Source organism: Haplochromis burtoni, unplaced genomic scaffold (assembly GCF_018398535.1).
Source record: "Haplochromis burtoni strain Fernald_Lab_line unplaced genomic scaffold, NCSU_Asbu1 Contig_181, whole genome shotgun sequence".
NCBI classification, from domain to species: domain Eukaryota; kingdom Metazoa; phylum Chordata; class Actinopteri; order Cichliformes; family Cichlidae; genus Haplochromis; species Haplochromis burtoni.
This window is the reverse complement of record NW_024582542.1, coordinates 352749-367848: the sequence shown is the minus strand read 5'-3', so window position 1 is coordinate 367848 and position 15100 is coordinate 352749. Positions and strand designations below refer to the sequence as shown.

General features: G+C 39.2%; 1 protein-coding gene across 7 annotated transcripts in view; it reads right to left on the bottom strand.

The window, feature by feature from the left end:
* The window catches only part of LOC102303576 (myosin-10), a 67475-nt gene that overhangs the window by 41493 nt on the left and 10882 nt on the right, over window positions 1-15100 (bottom strand). For all 7 annotated transcript variants that reach the window (XM_042225750.1, XM_042225752.1, XM_005934475.3 and 4 more), the window contains exon 3: window positions 11437-11593. In XM_042225750.1, coding sequence (XP_042081684.1) covers window positions 11437-11593 — 157 coding nt within the window. The remainder of the gene's footprint in view (window positions 1-11436; window positions 11594-15100) is intronic.

Genomic DNA, 15100 nt, shown 5'->3' with positions numbered 1-15100 from the left:
TCTAAATTTGTTATTTTAGCAACACTGTCTGTGAAACTAGATGAAAACACTGATTCGTGTTACTTTTTGACATTTTTTAAATGTACTATCCATGGTCCAACAAAGCATTTAGAAATTTTAAAGATAGACTGTTCACTTTAATTCTTTGCCTCCTAATGACTTTTAGTGGACATCCGTGTACAGGACAGCAGTCATATGTTACAGTCCTCCCACCCACACTCCCCTTGTGGGTGGAAACAAATGCTTTGTGATGGCAAAAGACCGAGATGTGTTGCTCTCATATATACACGAGGGCAACAACAATGAGCACATTTTTTACTTAACAGTCCACTATGATGGCCTAATTTATTAACACGTGGTTCATATGATGGCTCTCTGCTCTTTATTGCATATTTTGTACATAACCTTCAAGAATATTAACATAAATAAATAATGGTGGTAGCCAGTGTTAACCCTAGTCTCCTAGTAGATACATCTATGGTATCAATTTCAAAATCCTACGTTGCCTTGTTGTCAAGTTATCGCATTTACAAGCTTTTCAGAAAACTTGACCTCTGACCTTGACCTTGTGTATCTGTCTTGTCCGAGATTACAAGACAGATACACGTATTATTATTATTTTGAAACTCCTACATCATTTTGTTCAAGGTTTGCCATTCAAAAAATGTTCAGAAAACTCGACGTCTGACCTTAAAGTCAAAGCCACCGACACTCAATCTTGTAAAAGATTTTTAGTAGATGCACCTTTGGTATCAATTTTAAACTCGCTTTGTTCTCGACCTATCGTATTCACAAACTGGGTGTCCACGCTGCTTGCCCGCTTGGTGAGCTGACGATAACACCTCATCAGCCTTCCAGGGCTGGGGAGTTAATTATAAAAAAGGTGAAAAGTATACCCAAATCCAGGGACACAATTATGGAACTGTAGATGCTTTTCTTTGGCTTAAGACTTCTAGAACTCTAATTTACACTATCCATGAAAGTTAATATCCTGACTCGTTTTGTCCATGTTGTGTCCTGGGCTGGACTGTTGTGCCAGAGGTGAAGGTTTCCTAAAGTGCTGACTGCGTTCCTTTGGGGTACAATGGTGGAAGGTTATCTGACTGAGGACACAGCTGGATGGCTCATCAAGGACAACCTGGGTTTCCTGGCTTTGACCAGAAACTTCCTGCAGTAATAGACTCCAACAAGGATAACAGGCCATGTGCACATGGACTAAAGCTACACTGATCCTTTTGGATCTCTCATGTGTTCAAGTTAACTGCAATGATACAATCCCTCGTTAGTGCCTACCTTTATCACACATCTCTCTTTACATTCACATCCCTATCTGACCTAGACACAAAGAGAACACCCCCAGAAAGCAGGGGTGTCTCCTTTATCAGACTGGCTGCAGACACAGAGGAAAGATATGATCCACCGTGAGGCTGCCTGCTTACATTCATTGAGTTAACAGCTGGGCTGTGATCTGCAAACCTTCTCAGACTGTGAACTGCTGATTACTGCCAGAGACATATGGAGAGCTGAAATACATCAAAAATGTAAGCAATCTAATTTTATAAATATAACAATGACATGGCGGTTAGCACTGTTGCCTTACAGCAAGAAGGCTTTGGGTTCAAATCCATCATCTGGCAGCAGATTTTCAGTGTGGAATTTGCAGCTGCCTGGGTTCTCTCCAGGTACTCTGGCTTCTCCCCACAGTCCAAAGAACATACAATTAGTGGGGTTAGGTTAATCAGAGGTGTAAATGGTGGTTTGTCTTTTTGTTTTAGCCCGACAACACACTACTGACCTGTCCATTGTGTTCCTTGCTTCTTGCTCTATGGCAACTAGTGGAGGAACCTAAGTATCTCTGGATCCTGTTTACAAGTGAAGGAAGAGTGGAGCATGAGGCTGACAGATGGACATGTGCTGCATCTGCAGTCATGCAGACATTGTATCAGCATGTTGTGGTAAAAAAAAGAGTGTTGAGCATGAAAGCTCAATTTACTGGTCGAACCCTACTCTCACTTGTCCTGAGTAGTGACCAAACAATAAGACGATGGATACAAATAGAAGAAATTAGCTTCTTCCAAAGGGTGTCTAGGCTCTCCCTTGGTGACAGAATAAGTTCAATCATCCAGTAGGGAGTCAGATTAGACTCCCTACTTCTCCACATCAAAAGGCTCCACAGTTGAGTTGTTTCAGCCATGTCCTCCCATGAAGAGGCCCCATGGCAGACCCAGCACACCCTGGAGTGCTTACATCTCTCAGCTGCTTTGGGAAGGCCTCGGTATGGACTTGTGTCTGTTCAGATGAGACCTCCCCTACCAGCGGCTGTTATTTCGGTGACATTACTTATTGGTCATAAGAACTGTTTTGTGGGTTTCGCATGATTACTGATGCCCTTGCCAACTTCACATGACTCCATGCTGATGAAAGGCAGTGGAGATTTCCCGCAGGACATATAATATTATTAGCTTAAGTAAAGGAGTTTGAAAATAATTCTGAATGCTTGATTTAGAATTATGGAGGGGAAAATGATCAGATTACAAAAAAAGAAAAGCCAGAGTGTTTTCAATCCAAAGATTTTAAGATATTACGTAAGCACAATAAACTACACTGACGATGATACAATTAGACGCCTGCAAAGGTCGGCATTGATTCTGTTACAAACTGTTGACAGTGAAAAATCTGGCGATGTCTTGTAGCACTGACACAAAAACAGAAACTCTGCATGTGGCGTTTCACTCTGTAGTGAGAGACGGGAAGAACGGGAGGTGATCTTAGCTCCCGACAGTGAGCTCATTGTGATGCTGTGGCATGCTGGGCCTGGGCCAGCGACCATCACTGAGGACTAATGCCTGTATTTAGGAGTGGCAATAAACTCACTTCAGAGACCAGGGCTGCAAACGGAATCAAGCCATTACTGAAGTGTCACAGTGGGACAAAATCACAGTGGTATAAGGAGGGAAACCCATTAGCTGAATGGTCAAGGTAATAAAGGCAAACCTAAAAGCTGTCTCATTAGCAGGAGGAAGTGCATGCTTAATGTCTCTATACTGTCTGTGAAGAAAAAGGAAGCTATAATGTTATGATATATTAGGTTAACAGAGTAGATAAGTAGACATTATCTATCAGTAAAAACAAATTTCAGTAAATTAGCTCTGACTATCATGTACCTTATATCTTCAGTATAAGTAAATATTGAAAACCGAGGTTTAAACACATTAATTATACATTTGAGTTACCGAATTACAGGTTGTCATCACAGTGAAGCGCTACAGAAGATAGGTTGTGACTTGTGACTAAAAAGTTGAGCATGTGGTTTCAGTCACCTCTGTTCCTCATTCATCACATCCATTTATAAAACACCAAGATGTCGATGGCACAAACCCTCATCTCAAGGCTTCACTAACCAGTGGGTGACATCACAGTTTGTTCGGTCCATCTTTTAGGCTGAACTCTTTAGACTCCAACCCAACTGTGAGTTACACAGGACTGGCTGAAGTCAATATCTCACTAGGGCTGCCACGATTTGTCGACTAGTCACGATTACGTCGACTATCAAAATCGTCGACGACTGATTTAATAGTCGACGTGTCGTTTGAAGCTTTGTAAGATCGCAAAAGACGCAGGAATAAGTAGCAGGATTTAAGAGTGTAATAACGGACTGAAACAGAAGATGGCAGCACTGCATGTACAAGGATGCCAGCTGCCGTTAAACCCCGAAGAAGAAGAAGCAGCTGTGTCCCAGAATTCATAGCGCGGCCCAGCTTAGTTTCCAACAATGGCGGTAGCTAGTTAGTTTTAATATTACTCTTATTATTCTTTCTGGGTCACAAAATAAACGTTTAACATATTTTCAGGCGAGAATGTAGCTGTGTAAACCTCAAATATCGGCTCAGTTTATCAGGACACCACATATTTTCAAAAGCGCTCCGACGTTTTCGGAGACGTCTGTTACCCACTAGCTCGATAGCTAGCCGGGGGCTAGGTCACTAGCGCCGTGAGAACACCGGACTCCCGGCAAATTGTTTTCAAACCCACCGCCGTCTTTCGCGACTCAGGTTAAATATATATGAGTCACTTAGATAAATTAAAAATGTTGTTGTTTGGCTTTTTTTTTTTTTAGTATTTTATTTGTTCCTGAGTAAATCGGTTTGGCTGAGATTAAAGTTATAGTTTTTACACAGCTGAATAAACGTCAAGCAGACAGCTGATTATCAGAAGTGTGAGATGCTGGAGAATATACTCCGGTGTCCTGTTATATTTTAGATAGCAAGGAGTTTATTAAACTTTACCGAAACAATCTGCAAATTTCATTAAAATTGAATAAACTATCATCTTGTCTTTATTTTTAGTTAGCACCTTAAAAGCTTAAAGCTGTAAGCTAATGATAGTTATATAAGAGCAGATGCTGCTGGTGCAATAAGCTGTAGTTTTACATCCAGTGGATGATGATCTGATTAGTCGACTAATCGCATAAATAATCGGTGACTAGTCGACTATCAAAATAATCGTTTGTGGCAGCCCTATATCTCACTGTATTTCCTCGCTGCATTTAAGCAAAACAAAGCCTGAACCTCACTGTCAGATCACTTCTCATTATTTTAGGTTTAGGTATATTAGGTTACATGGCTATTTAACCGTTGTTTACACTTGTTTAAAAAAAAAAAATACTGCTGGGGCAATCAACAACACTTATCTGTGGACCAATCACAGTCCATCTACATCATTCAAATGTTCTCCTATGCTGAGAGCTTTCTCCATAGTAGGCATTAAAATGACCTTAAAAATCTGAGTTCTATGAACTACACTGCTCTCTAGTACCGGGTTGTACCTCAAATGGTTATTAGAACAATTAAAAGGTTCTGTCCAGTGCCCATGACGACCAGACGACAGACCTCAAGACCATCAGAAGGGTCAGGAAAATGCCACTCACAACTGGCTCAAACCGACACGGACCAGAAGAGAAGTCAAATATTACCTATCGAAAATGAAAGACTGTATTGGAACTTAACAGCCAGTGAATTCCTAACTTTGAAAAATTGCAGTCTATGAAGAATTGACACCGCAGGAAGAGTAACACCTGTAATAATAACATATGTGGTCTGACCTTACAACACCTCCATCCAACTGCTTCTGCTAAACACACAGACCAGCAGGATGAAAATGGATAAAGCAGCCATCCTTTTAGGCACATTTCTGCCTCTCTAACCTTTTTTTCTACCACCACTCCAAATTCACCCAGCTCCTTGAAATGCAGTGTTTCTGTCATCATTTAATGCAGTGGTTTAGGTCTGTAATAATCAGTACCAGGCAGAAAAACCTTTCCAAAACAATATGACGACTATATATTCACTATCACATATTTACTTTTCCAGTTAAACTCAGGTAGTTGGGTTGCATCCCGTGTGGAAACTATAGGATCTGCTTTTTGGATGATACTGACTTGGATGGCGCCATGTGTTGGGATGAATCTGAGCTATAACTACAGAATAGACATCTGAATTATTGCTGATTCTGAAGAACACTGCAGCGTTTGGCATGGGAAGCTATTTCGTAACACAGAAGGGGCTTTTCATTGTTTATTAGTTCAATGCCTCTGAGCAGTTATAATTATGACGAGGCGCCAAAGGGACTTTTACAGACCGTTAAAAAGTTTGAGTCCTGCTTTCAGTGCCCTGCACCAAATGTTGTCTATCATCATGAGTACACCCTGTAAATATGAGGTAACCATTTACTACTGGTGAAAGGCACCAGGGTATCCCTTAGCACAGAGGTATCTGACAGTAATTTTTTTTTAAACCCAAAACATCCAAGCAATCAATCATTTCAAACCATTTTAGGACTATTATGGCAAAGGGCTCTGTTGTGGGCAGAACTGGGGCTGATGGTTCAGCCAAGGACTTACGCATGGAAACAAATCGAATGAGTTTTTGAGAGTCTGGTTTCGTGGAGCATTTCTGAAAAGGGAAGTTTGTAATGAAATCCGAAAGGAAGATTTACTGTGTTTGGGAAAAACTGACAAGAAGATTTAGATTTTTATTCAAAGTATTCGTACAAATTGAAGTAATGGAAATCATTCAGGTAGTCTGCACATCAGGTGCAAAATAAATCAGTGGAGACAGCTAGAGTGGCAGCCAAAGAGAAATAAAAGAAAGCAAAGAAAACAGCAAGAAATCAGTGAGAGTAAAAGGGAAAATAAGACATACTAAAGGATGGAAAAAAGGAGGGAAAAAAGCCAGTACAAATCAGTTCTCTTTTAACTCATTATACTAGATTCATAATAATAGTGGACAATTACGTAACTCACATTGCTGACAATGCCAAAATGATATTGTACAGTGGACCTACAACTATGCAACAAAAGAACAATAAGCTAGCAAAGTGCAATAAGTGATTTTCTAGTTTCTGCTGAAAAGGGTGAACAAGAACATTTAGAGCAACCATCGACGGAACAGCAGTGATAGTTATAGATGCAGTTGTGAAAAAACCCTTTAGGATAAAACCTGAGTTAGATGTTTCAGTGCTCACAAACACATTTGCTTGTGCATTTTTAAATGGGATAAAAGTGCAATTTTTGTGATTTTAAAAAAGAGCATCTTTAGTAGATGTTTTGGACCACTGATTAAAAATAATGAGCAAATACTTCCCACTTGCTTTAAATGGACTGATATGTACAGAAAGGAGTTTAAGGTCGAAAGAATCCAGCATCAAGCCTCAGATCACAAAGTCACCAAAGCCATTACAGCTACAGATCTGATCAATGTCAGGTGGAACTACATTCATTTAGACTGTACGTTGCGGCACTATAAACTTTACTGAGCTGGTTTTATCACACATTTTTGACATTGTGGTTTATAATAAGCACTTCTTACTATAAACTTCTGATTTTCTTTATAAAACTGACCTGTGTTCAAGAGTAACAAAGAGCTGCGCTTTGGGAAAAACCTCAATAAGCCAAGATGGATCTAGCTAGAGCTGACCTAATGCCCTGATTAAACACCAGGGAGGGACTGAAGAACGGGGTCATTTCCACTGAAACAAAGACCTCCTGTTTCGTAACCCCACCTGGGACACTTAAAGTGGTGTTGTTGCATGGAGACTGTCGAAATGTAAGACAGCTTTTGATTTCTTTAATGTGTGTTTTTTCTCAATGATTTCCTCACAACACATTTATACATAAACTCGAACATCAGTGAGTCAACATCAAGAGTGAAAAAGAGGACAGTTATGTAAAATATCTGGACCTGTAATCAATGACAGATGTGCAGTGAGTTTCAGAGGTCAGCTTGCACGCACCGACTTTGTTAGATAACACTTCATTTAAACTCCCATTTGAGCAATGACAGGCTTCAGACAACCGTGAGTCGTTAATATGACACTAAGCTCTGCTCCAAAGGTCATAAATTACACCCAACAAATGATTTCTCACCTGTCTCTCGTTCTGCCACTGCAAAGCATAATTATTAAAAGTGAAAGGTTGGGTGTAAATCAGTGAAATTTTAATAAATCAATTTGACATGACAGAGGCTGGAAGTGACATCTAATACCAATTTGCTAATATATGTTTCTTGACACAGCTGTTTTCATATCTGCATAAAATAGCTTCAGTCATTTGAAACATTGTCAGCTCTTCTTCTGATTGTATTTCTAAAGATATTTTTGCCCACTGGTGGCATCTAGATCGACCACAGCACCTGACAATTTTATTCAAACAAATTACAGCTAAGTGGAGAAACTGGTTCCCTTTCACAGAATAGTTTCATTACTTATATCTATTTTTAAAGCCAGACTTAATGTCTAAAACGTGTTTTTACAGTTAACAAATCATCATTAAGTATATGTGTTATATGTTATACAGAAATCTATAGTACACTTCTCAAATTCAACTTACATTCACATTTACCGGAAAAATATTTAAGCCAAAACTGATCACTGATCCTGACATGTCACTTGATTCATGTCATGTCATGTTATATATATTGATATCAACTAACATGAAAACATTTTCCCTCATTGTGCCCAGACTTAATTAACCACAAGAGAAAAGCTTTAAATGTCCTCATCTGATCTTTGTACTCAATGTCAGCAATATTGGATTATGATTCTTGCATCATGCAATGAAAGAACCAAAACAGACATTCCTGTTATTTGATGAATTAAATATTTTTTCTAAAAAAAAGAAAAAAAAAGAAAAAAAAGGAAGACTTTCAGCAATATTTTTTTCACAATATATCTATATTCAGATTTTAAAAATTATAAACACCCCGTTGGGAATTTCATGCATATTGCCTGCTCCTACCAGGAAATCTGATAATATAAACCACTTTACAGTTTCCTGCCAGCTTGGAGAAGAGAGAAAGAAGAAAAACACCCATCCTAATCTAGTGTATACAGCTAGAAATTCTCTTTTATTAACCAGGCTGCCGAAATGCTCAGGGCCAAGGTTGAACAGCAGCTGGCTTTCACTAATCTTTAACCTACAAACCTCCTTTTCAATCACAACTGTTTATTCTGATATGAACACAAATGGGTTGGACTAGCATTAAAAATTGCAGGCCCCATCTGTGAGCTTTAGACACAGACAGTAAAAGCAGGCAAGAATGCTAGCGGGGCAACTGCCTCATTTAACCCACAAAAATATGACAGAATCAAAGCTTTACTAATTGACTTGTCTTGTAACCCATCCCCAACCACTGCCCTAGGGGGTTACTGGGCCCTCTCCTTCTACAAATAAAAAAATATATATATATATATATATTTCATATTAATTATCTAATTTATGTGCACCTGTTTCACTTCATTGACAGTTTTTACTGCAGTTCACTATCACACTAGTTTCTCTGCTCGCTCTCTAAATACAACAAAAACCAACAAATGTTAAACTGTCTGAAAACAAAGGTGGAAAAATCTTGAGTCAACCGCAACCATCTCAAAGTCAGCCCAAAATATCTGTACTAGCGACTAGAGATGGACCGATCCGATATTACGTATCGGTATCGGTCCGATACTGACCTAAATTACTGGATCGGATATCGGAGAAAAATAAAAAATGTAATCCGATCCATTAAATATCACGAAAGCACCTCACATACGCTGTAACTCACCTCAGAACGTTAGCACGTCGGAGCAGTATGCATCACGTGATAGAGTGGCTGTGGCATGCGGGACCTGTGGTCTGGATAGCATTTGGAGCTTCGCTAGCAACCTGGCATTTCATCTCCGACAAAGTTATCCCCGAGAGAAGTAAAGCAAGTGTGTAAGTCCATCTCTGAATGTTTGTAAAGCATTCCTGCGTTAAGCTTAACGAGCAACTGCCTCTTGCTCTCCGGCTGCTACTTCAATCGTGAAACTGCTAATGATCAGCTGATCGGCTTTTCTGTCGCGAGTCTCTCTTGTTTGTTTTTGGTCCACTTTGCGCCAGAAAGAGGAAACCAGCGGCTGAACAACAGCAGCACGTTTAAGCTTGATAAGCTGTTGTTACAATTTATTTAATATTACTTTCTACACCAGGATCGTTTTCTACGTAGCTGACGGCTGGTAACTGTGCAGGGGCAGATCTAGCAAAGTTTAGCCAGGGGGGCCGATAGGGCATTAACTGGGAAAAGGGGGCACAAAGACATACTTTTCTTTCTTATTCTCATTTAAAATGTCTAGCTTTTAATAAATAATTATCTGACACCCAAAGTTTTAATTTGATGTAAAATGAATAGAAGTCAATTACTGTATATAGTGACTATTAAGTCTAATATATATACCCTAGTAAGCTATAGTACTTTTTCCTTTGGGAAGGTACCATCTGTGCAGTCTGCAATTTTGTTGAAGAAAGATGTTGAATCTATTTAATATTTCTTGAAAAATAATTGATTTCTGTGCATTTTTTTTCCACACTGCATCAAATCAAGGTTGATTACGTCGATTAAGCATCATGAGGTGGCGCGTGAGGGGTGGTTCCCTATTTTTTTATTTTTTTATTTTTGTTGTTGCTGGGAGTTGGAACCCTATTAGTTAGGTTGCTTAATATTTACGCTAAGTACTCTTTAAAATACCAGAATAGGGAGGATGGTGTAGGTCTAAGTTTATTAGATTGATCAGTATTGCTGAACTATGAAATATTTTTTTTGTATACAGGTATAACAGAATAGCTTTAGTGTAGTTGTTGTTTTAAACTTGAGTATGAACTTGCAGACTTGCAAAATGCAGCAAGATATTTTAAAAAACAGTTTTGTTGATTAAAAAACACTATATCGGATTCATATCGGTATCGGCAGATATCCAAATTTATGATATCGGTATCGGTATCGGACATAAAAAACTGGTATCGTGCCATCTCTACTAGCGACTCTTGCGCTGATAATGTTACAGCTGTAACCCCCCAAGGTGCAAGCCCACAGTGAAATAAACACCCCTTTTACTCCCCCCCACTGCACCCCCCCTCCAAAAGCAGTCAATCTAGGGGGAAATACCGCCATGCGTCCATGCCCACTCAAGCAGAAACACAGTTTTTAGGAAACAGAGGGTGTGAAGAAAAGGCTTCAATCACAAGAAACTCGCTGGGCTCAATGACAGATTGTTGCCGAAGTGACTGAAAATATCCCATAGCCTTTATGTCTTTTAAACCCCCCCCCCAAAAAAAAAAACATAAAAACATCTGGGGTTTAAAGAAAAAATGTCTTTGTCACTAATCACATCAGCATGATGATGTTCCCATGTTTTTTTATTCAAAGAGGGCAGAGCTGCTTGTTGACGCTTTCTGTGTACCAACATGAAGACACAGCAAAGCCTAAAAGGACCGACGGGACTGTCCAGTCTGTCACCACCCCCACCGGTCAGCCCTCGCAATCACACAAAGGATCTATTGTCGAGCACAATGGGGTCACCCTCTCTGTTCTCGCTGGTCTGATCCTAGTCAGTCACTGCTCATAGAGCCTGGACGCTTTCCAGCTACAAGGATCTTCTAAGACAACGTTGAGCCTGGACAGCCGTCACTCACAAGATTCTGTGATCCTACGATTTAAACTGTCAACTATGTCAAGGACAAAAATACAATCTGATAGATGTGTTTATGGAGAAACCTTTCTAGTAGTGTTATTGTCTTGTCTCAAGACATAACCTCAAGCTTTTTGCTTAGTGTTTGTTGTGATTTTATTTCACATAATACAAACTTAATTGCAATTTTGTGGCTATAGAAAGCTCCTGTGTTTGTGAAGGCTGGTAAAAGTTTAAAAACCACAAGTGATAATACTGATAATCCCATCTCTAGATTGACACTGAACATATTGTGAGGAGATGTGACCTTTCAATGCACTAACAAAAAAAGAAAAAAAAAAAGCTCCAACCATACAGACATCCTTAGAAGTAACACTCTGACATTCAATGACATTTTAAAGTGCAGTAAAGTGGTATTTTCTGTAAGGGTTGTGGATTGTAGATAAGAAGACTTACCTTGGAGCATGCATCTGTATGCAGACTCTGAGATGGCGTAAATGTGAGGGGGCATTTCGTGCCTCTTTTTGCCCCTGTACATCTCAATGATGTTTTCGGAGTAGATGGGCAGGTTTTTGTAGGGATTTATGACCACGCAGAAGAGACCAGAGTACGTCTACAAAGAAAAGAAAACATGGTCGAGTGTTAATTCCTCAGCAGCCCTAATGCAACATTTATGACATGATTAATATATTATATTACCTTAAATGTATTGATTACAGTGGGCAGTAAATGGGCAAGGATTTGGATGTAAGGACAAATTTGTAAGTAATGTGCTTCAACAGGAAGTATATTTTGTGTCTGCAGTACATGTGTCGTCCGCATCACTTAAGCAGGAACACGTCACTATGCCAACTAAGAGAACAGACCTTTAAATTGAAATAGTTGCATTTTAACCCAAACCATGATCTTTTTCTGAACCTAACCTAGTAGACGGTAATGCCTAACCTTAATGAAGTTACGTATTTTTAATGAATAACTTGGTTCTTTAGTCTGAGCGGCAAAATCTGTTTGTCTGAACAGCATATTCATAATTCACTCCCTTTACGCTCATGAGCTCCACCTGTTCATGAGGCGATGTGCTTTTCTTGTTTGTGGTGATGAGCATAACCAAAGTTAGCTTCATTTTGAGCTAAGGGTTCGAATTAACAGTTTAACATAGAGATCAACAGACTTCTATTTTTTCTATTTCTTGTGATGTGCAATACTTCCATTAGTACTGTACAGTACCAGTACATGGAATGAATTCAGATATGTTTATTTTCTCTGTTTTCTTTGAATTATTGTAGGGTCTATATAGAGATATAGAACTGAAATTCTATCTTGCATGGGATTTTTTTTATTACAATAGGAATGTAACCAGCAGTAGGTTGTCAAGCCATAATGCTTGCTAACATAATCCTACATTGCTCAATATGTTGATTTTTTATTTTGCAGAAAGATAAAAACACACAATTTATTCAGAGAAAGATGTGATTGTTTAAATAACTGTTTCCCTGTATTAACAGGCAGGTTTTTTGTAAATGGGAACATACAAGTCTGATCTAGTCCAATGTTTCCTATCAGACAATTTGTGAATACTACAAATCCTCTAAAAATCCATTTTACTTAAGAACAAACATACAAAATGTCCTGAAAGTCCCACTGTGGTGCATATATTAAAAACGGTATACAACTGGAGATTTCCCAGTTTTCTTTCTAATACGTAGAAATAATGTTTTTCTCTGCATTAAACTGGTGGCAGGTTTACCCAGAAATCCTTTGACTAACAACAAAAATCAGAGGCAGCGGGAGGTGATTTTAATCCACAACAGAATATCTGCCTTTTAGCTAAAAAATGCAGACAGGCCAGAGCAGGGTTAATCCCTGACATGTCTGCTGCTGCTGCTAGAACATTAACTAAAAACTGTGTGGGGTACAGAGTGAAGAGCACATGAAAGCAGATTAATTATCTATCAGTCCTGATCAAGCCTAAAATTAAAATGCAAAGATAGTAACAATACGGCTTTGTTCCTGCCTGACACTTTATTCTCTTCTCTCCTCCTCACAACCCTTTTTAAGCTTTTACTCCTTTTTCTCTGTACTTTGAGTCTCTTTTACCTTTCTAATGTATGCGCTTGGCTGGGCTGAGAAGCCACACTCTTTAAATGATGTTGTCTGCAGCAGCCTGTGGCCCCGCTAACCCAGTTGTTGAAGTGGAACAACGCTGATGAAAGCAAAGCATGTTTTGGGTGCAGACTGGACTGTACATGCAAGTCAGTGAGAGAGAGAAAGCCTTCCCCTCGGCTGGAGTTTCACACCACACATTCATGTAAATGCAAAACCGACAGTGTTCACATTTACTTAATTTTTTTCTGAAGTTAGATTGGAGTTCGAGTTAATCGAGATCCACCTCTTGTTTTTGAAATTCAATAAATTTACAGTAAGCCTGTAAGTGATCATGTTGGATAATAATGATGTCAACACCGGCCAGAATGACTCTGATTAGGATTTTTGCCATAATGAATCAGCCCTAGTCTGATTCAACAGCCCATTATCAGTTAAAACAAGTGTACTTCTTTAAAGTATTATTTTGTACAGTACACTGGAAATGCTCATAAACCAAAGCCATGCATATGAATACCAAAGATTATTATGATTTAAGATCTGATCCATATTGCCCAAATAGCCACTGAACCTAAGATCTTGGCACAACTTAGCACACACTAAATTCAAACACTGCTGGTAATGGAGTTGCTAAAGTTGCTAAAACAGAGTCAAAACTAAAACCTGCCCAGAAATGCAAACACCCCTGAGACTTACACACAGTATCACTGAAGCCCATGTGTCTGGAGGGTGGAGTAACATCACCAGATGGCCAACAACCCGTCCTCCCCACCTACTCTATGTGCACAGATGCTGTAGACACAACTCTGCTACAATCTGGCCAACAAGAGATTTGTTTCTCTGGCAACATTAGCAGTATTTGAACACCAACATTATTATACAGTATTGGCACTGACAATCCTCCACCTAACACTTATATACTTTGCTAAATGCCATCAACTATAAAAGGTAACTTGAGCTTACAGGATGTATTTGAGGGAAACAGTCATTATATCCACTTCGCAGACCCCCTACAGTGGGCACAGCGCCAAGCAGACAGATCAGTGATCCTGACCAGCGTGGTCCACAGGCAGTGGGGAGAGGGATGACTCAGCTGGCTGTCCTTCATGGTGGACCTCAGGGGGTATATGCAAGATTAGTGGGGCTCAGGGGCAAAAGGGTTGGCTGCCTACACAACCAGGCAAAGCAAGATACGAGCCAGCAAGTATCAGCCATAACACCACGCCAGAGCACTGTGGTTCATTTCTGTATCAAATGACTTTTGACGAAGTAAATTTTCCCATAGGAAAGATACCAAAGCACTCCTGTGACAAAAGTCATATTTTGATCAATACTTGTTTTAAAAAATTCAAACTTGAAAAAATTCTGGATTTATTAAAAATATTAAAAAAAATTGTTTTTTTAATTAAGTGGATTGTCTTTAACTTTAATTAACACTTCATTGAATAAATAAACTATCAAAATAAACTAAATCCACCACAGCTTAGCTAAGAGTGGATCTGGGCTTTTATGGAAGGGCTAAAAGAAGCTAAAAGTACAAATGAAAATAAAATTCAATCACTTAAACAACTCTGTATAGAATCGGGTAACCATAACTAATGCATCTCAGATTGTAGTGTTCATAAACTGTGCCCAGTACCCTGAGAGACTCTGGCCAACAGAGAAAGCTTAAACACAGTCTGAAGGGCTTTCTGGCTCTTCAGAAACATCCAGATGAATTTCTCTGAACTATGCAGTGCTTAGCAACAGGATCTGACTTGGTGGGAAAAAGGGAGAAGATTTCTGGCGTCTCAGCTTTCCACTCTGACATAGCGGGGCAAACTGGGCTCTAGTCTTTGCTGACTTCAAAAAAATAGCAAATGCATTTGCATGCTTTAATTATAACCATTTGTGTCTGGATAGAAGATTTAAGTGTGCTCTAAATCTTTAGGTGCTCCTAATCTCATTCAGCAGCTTGATTAAAATATAGGAATCTGTGGGCTAACTTACATTCAAGCAACAGTGATAGCTGAGACAC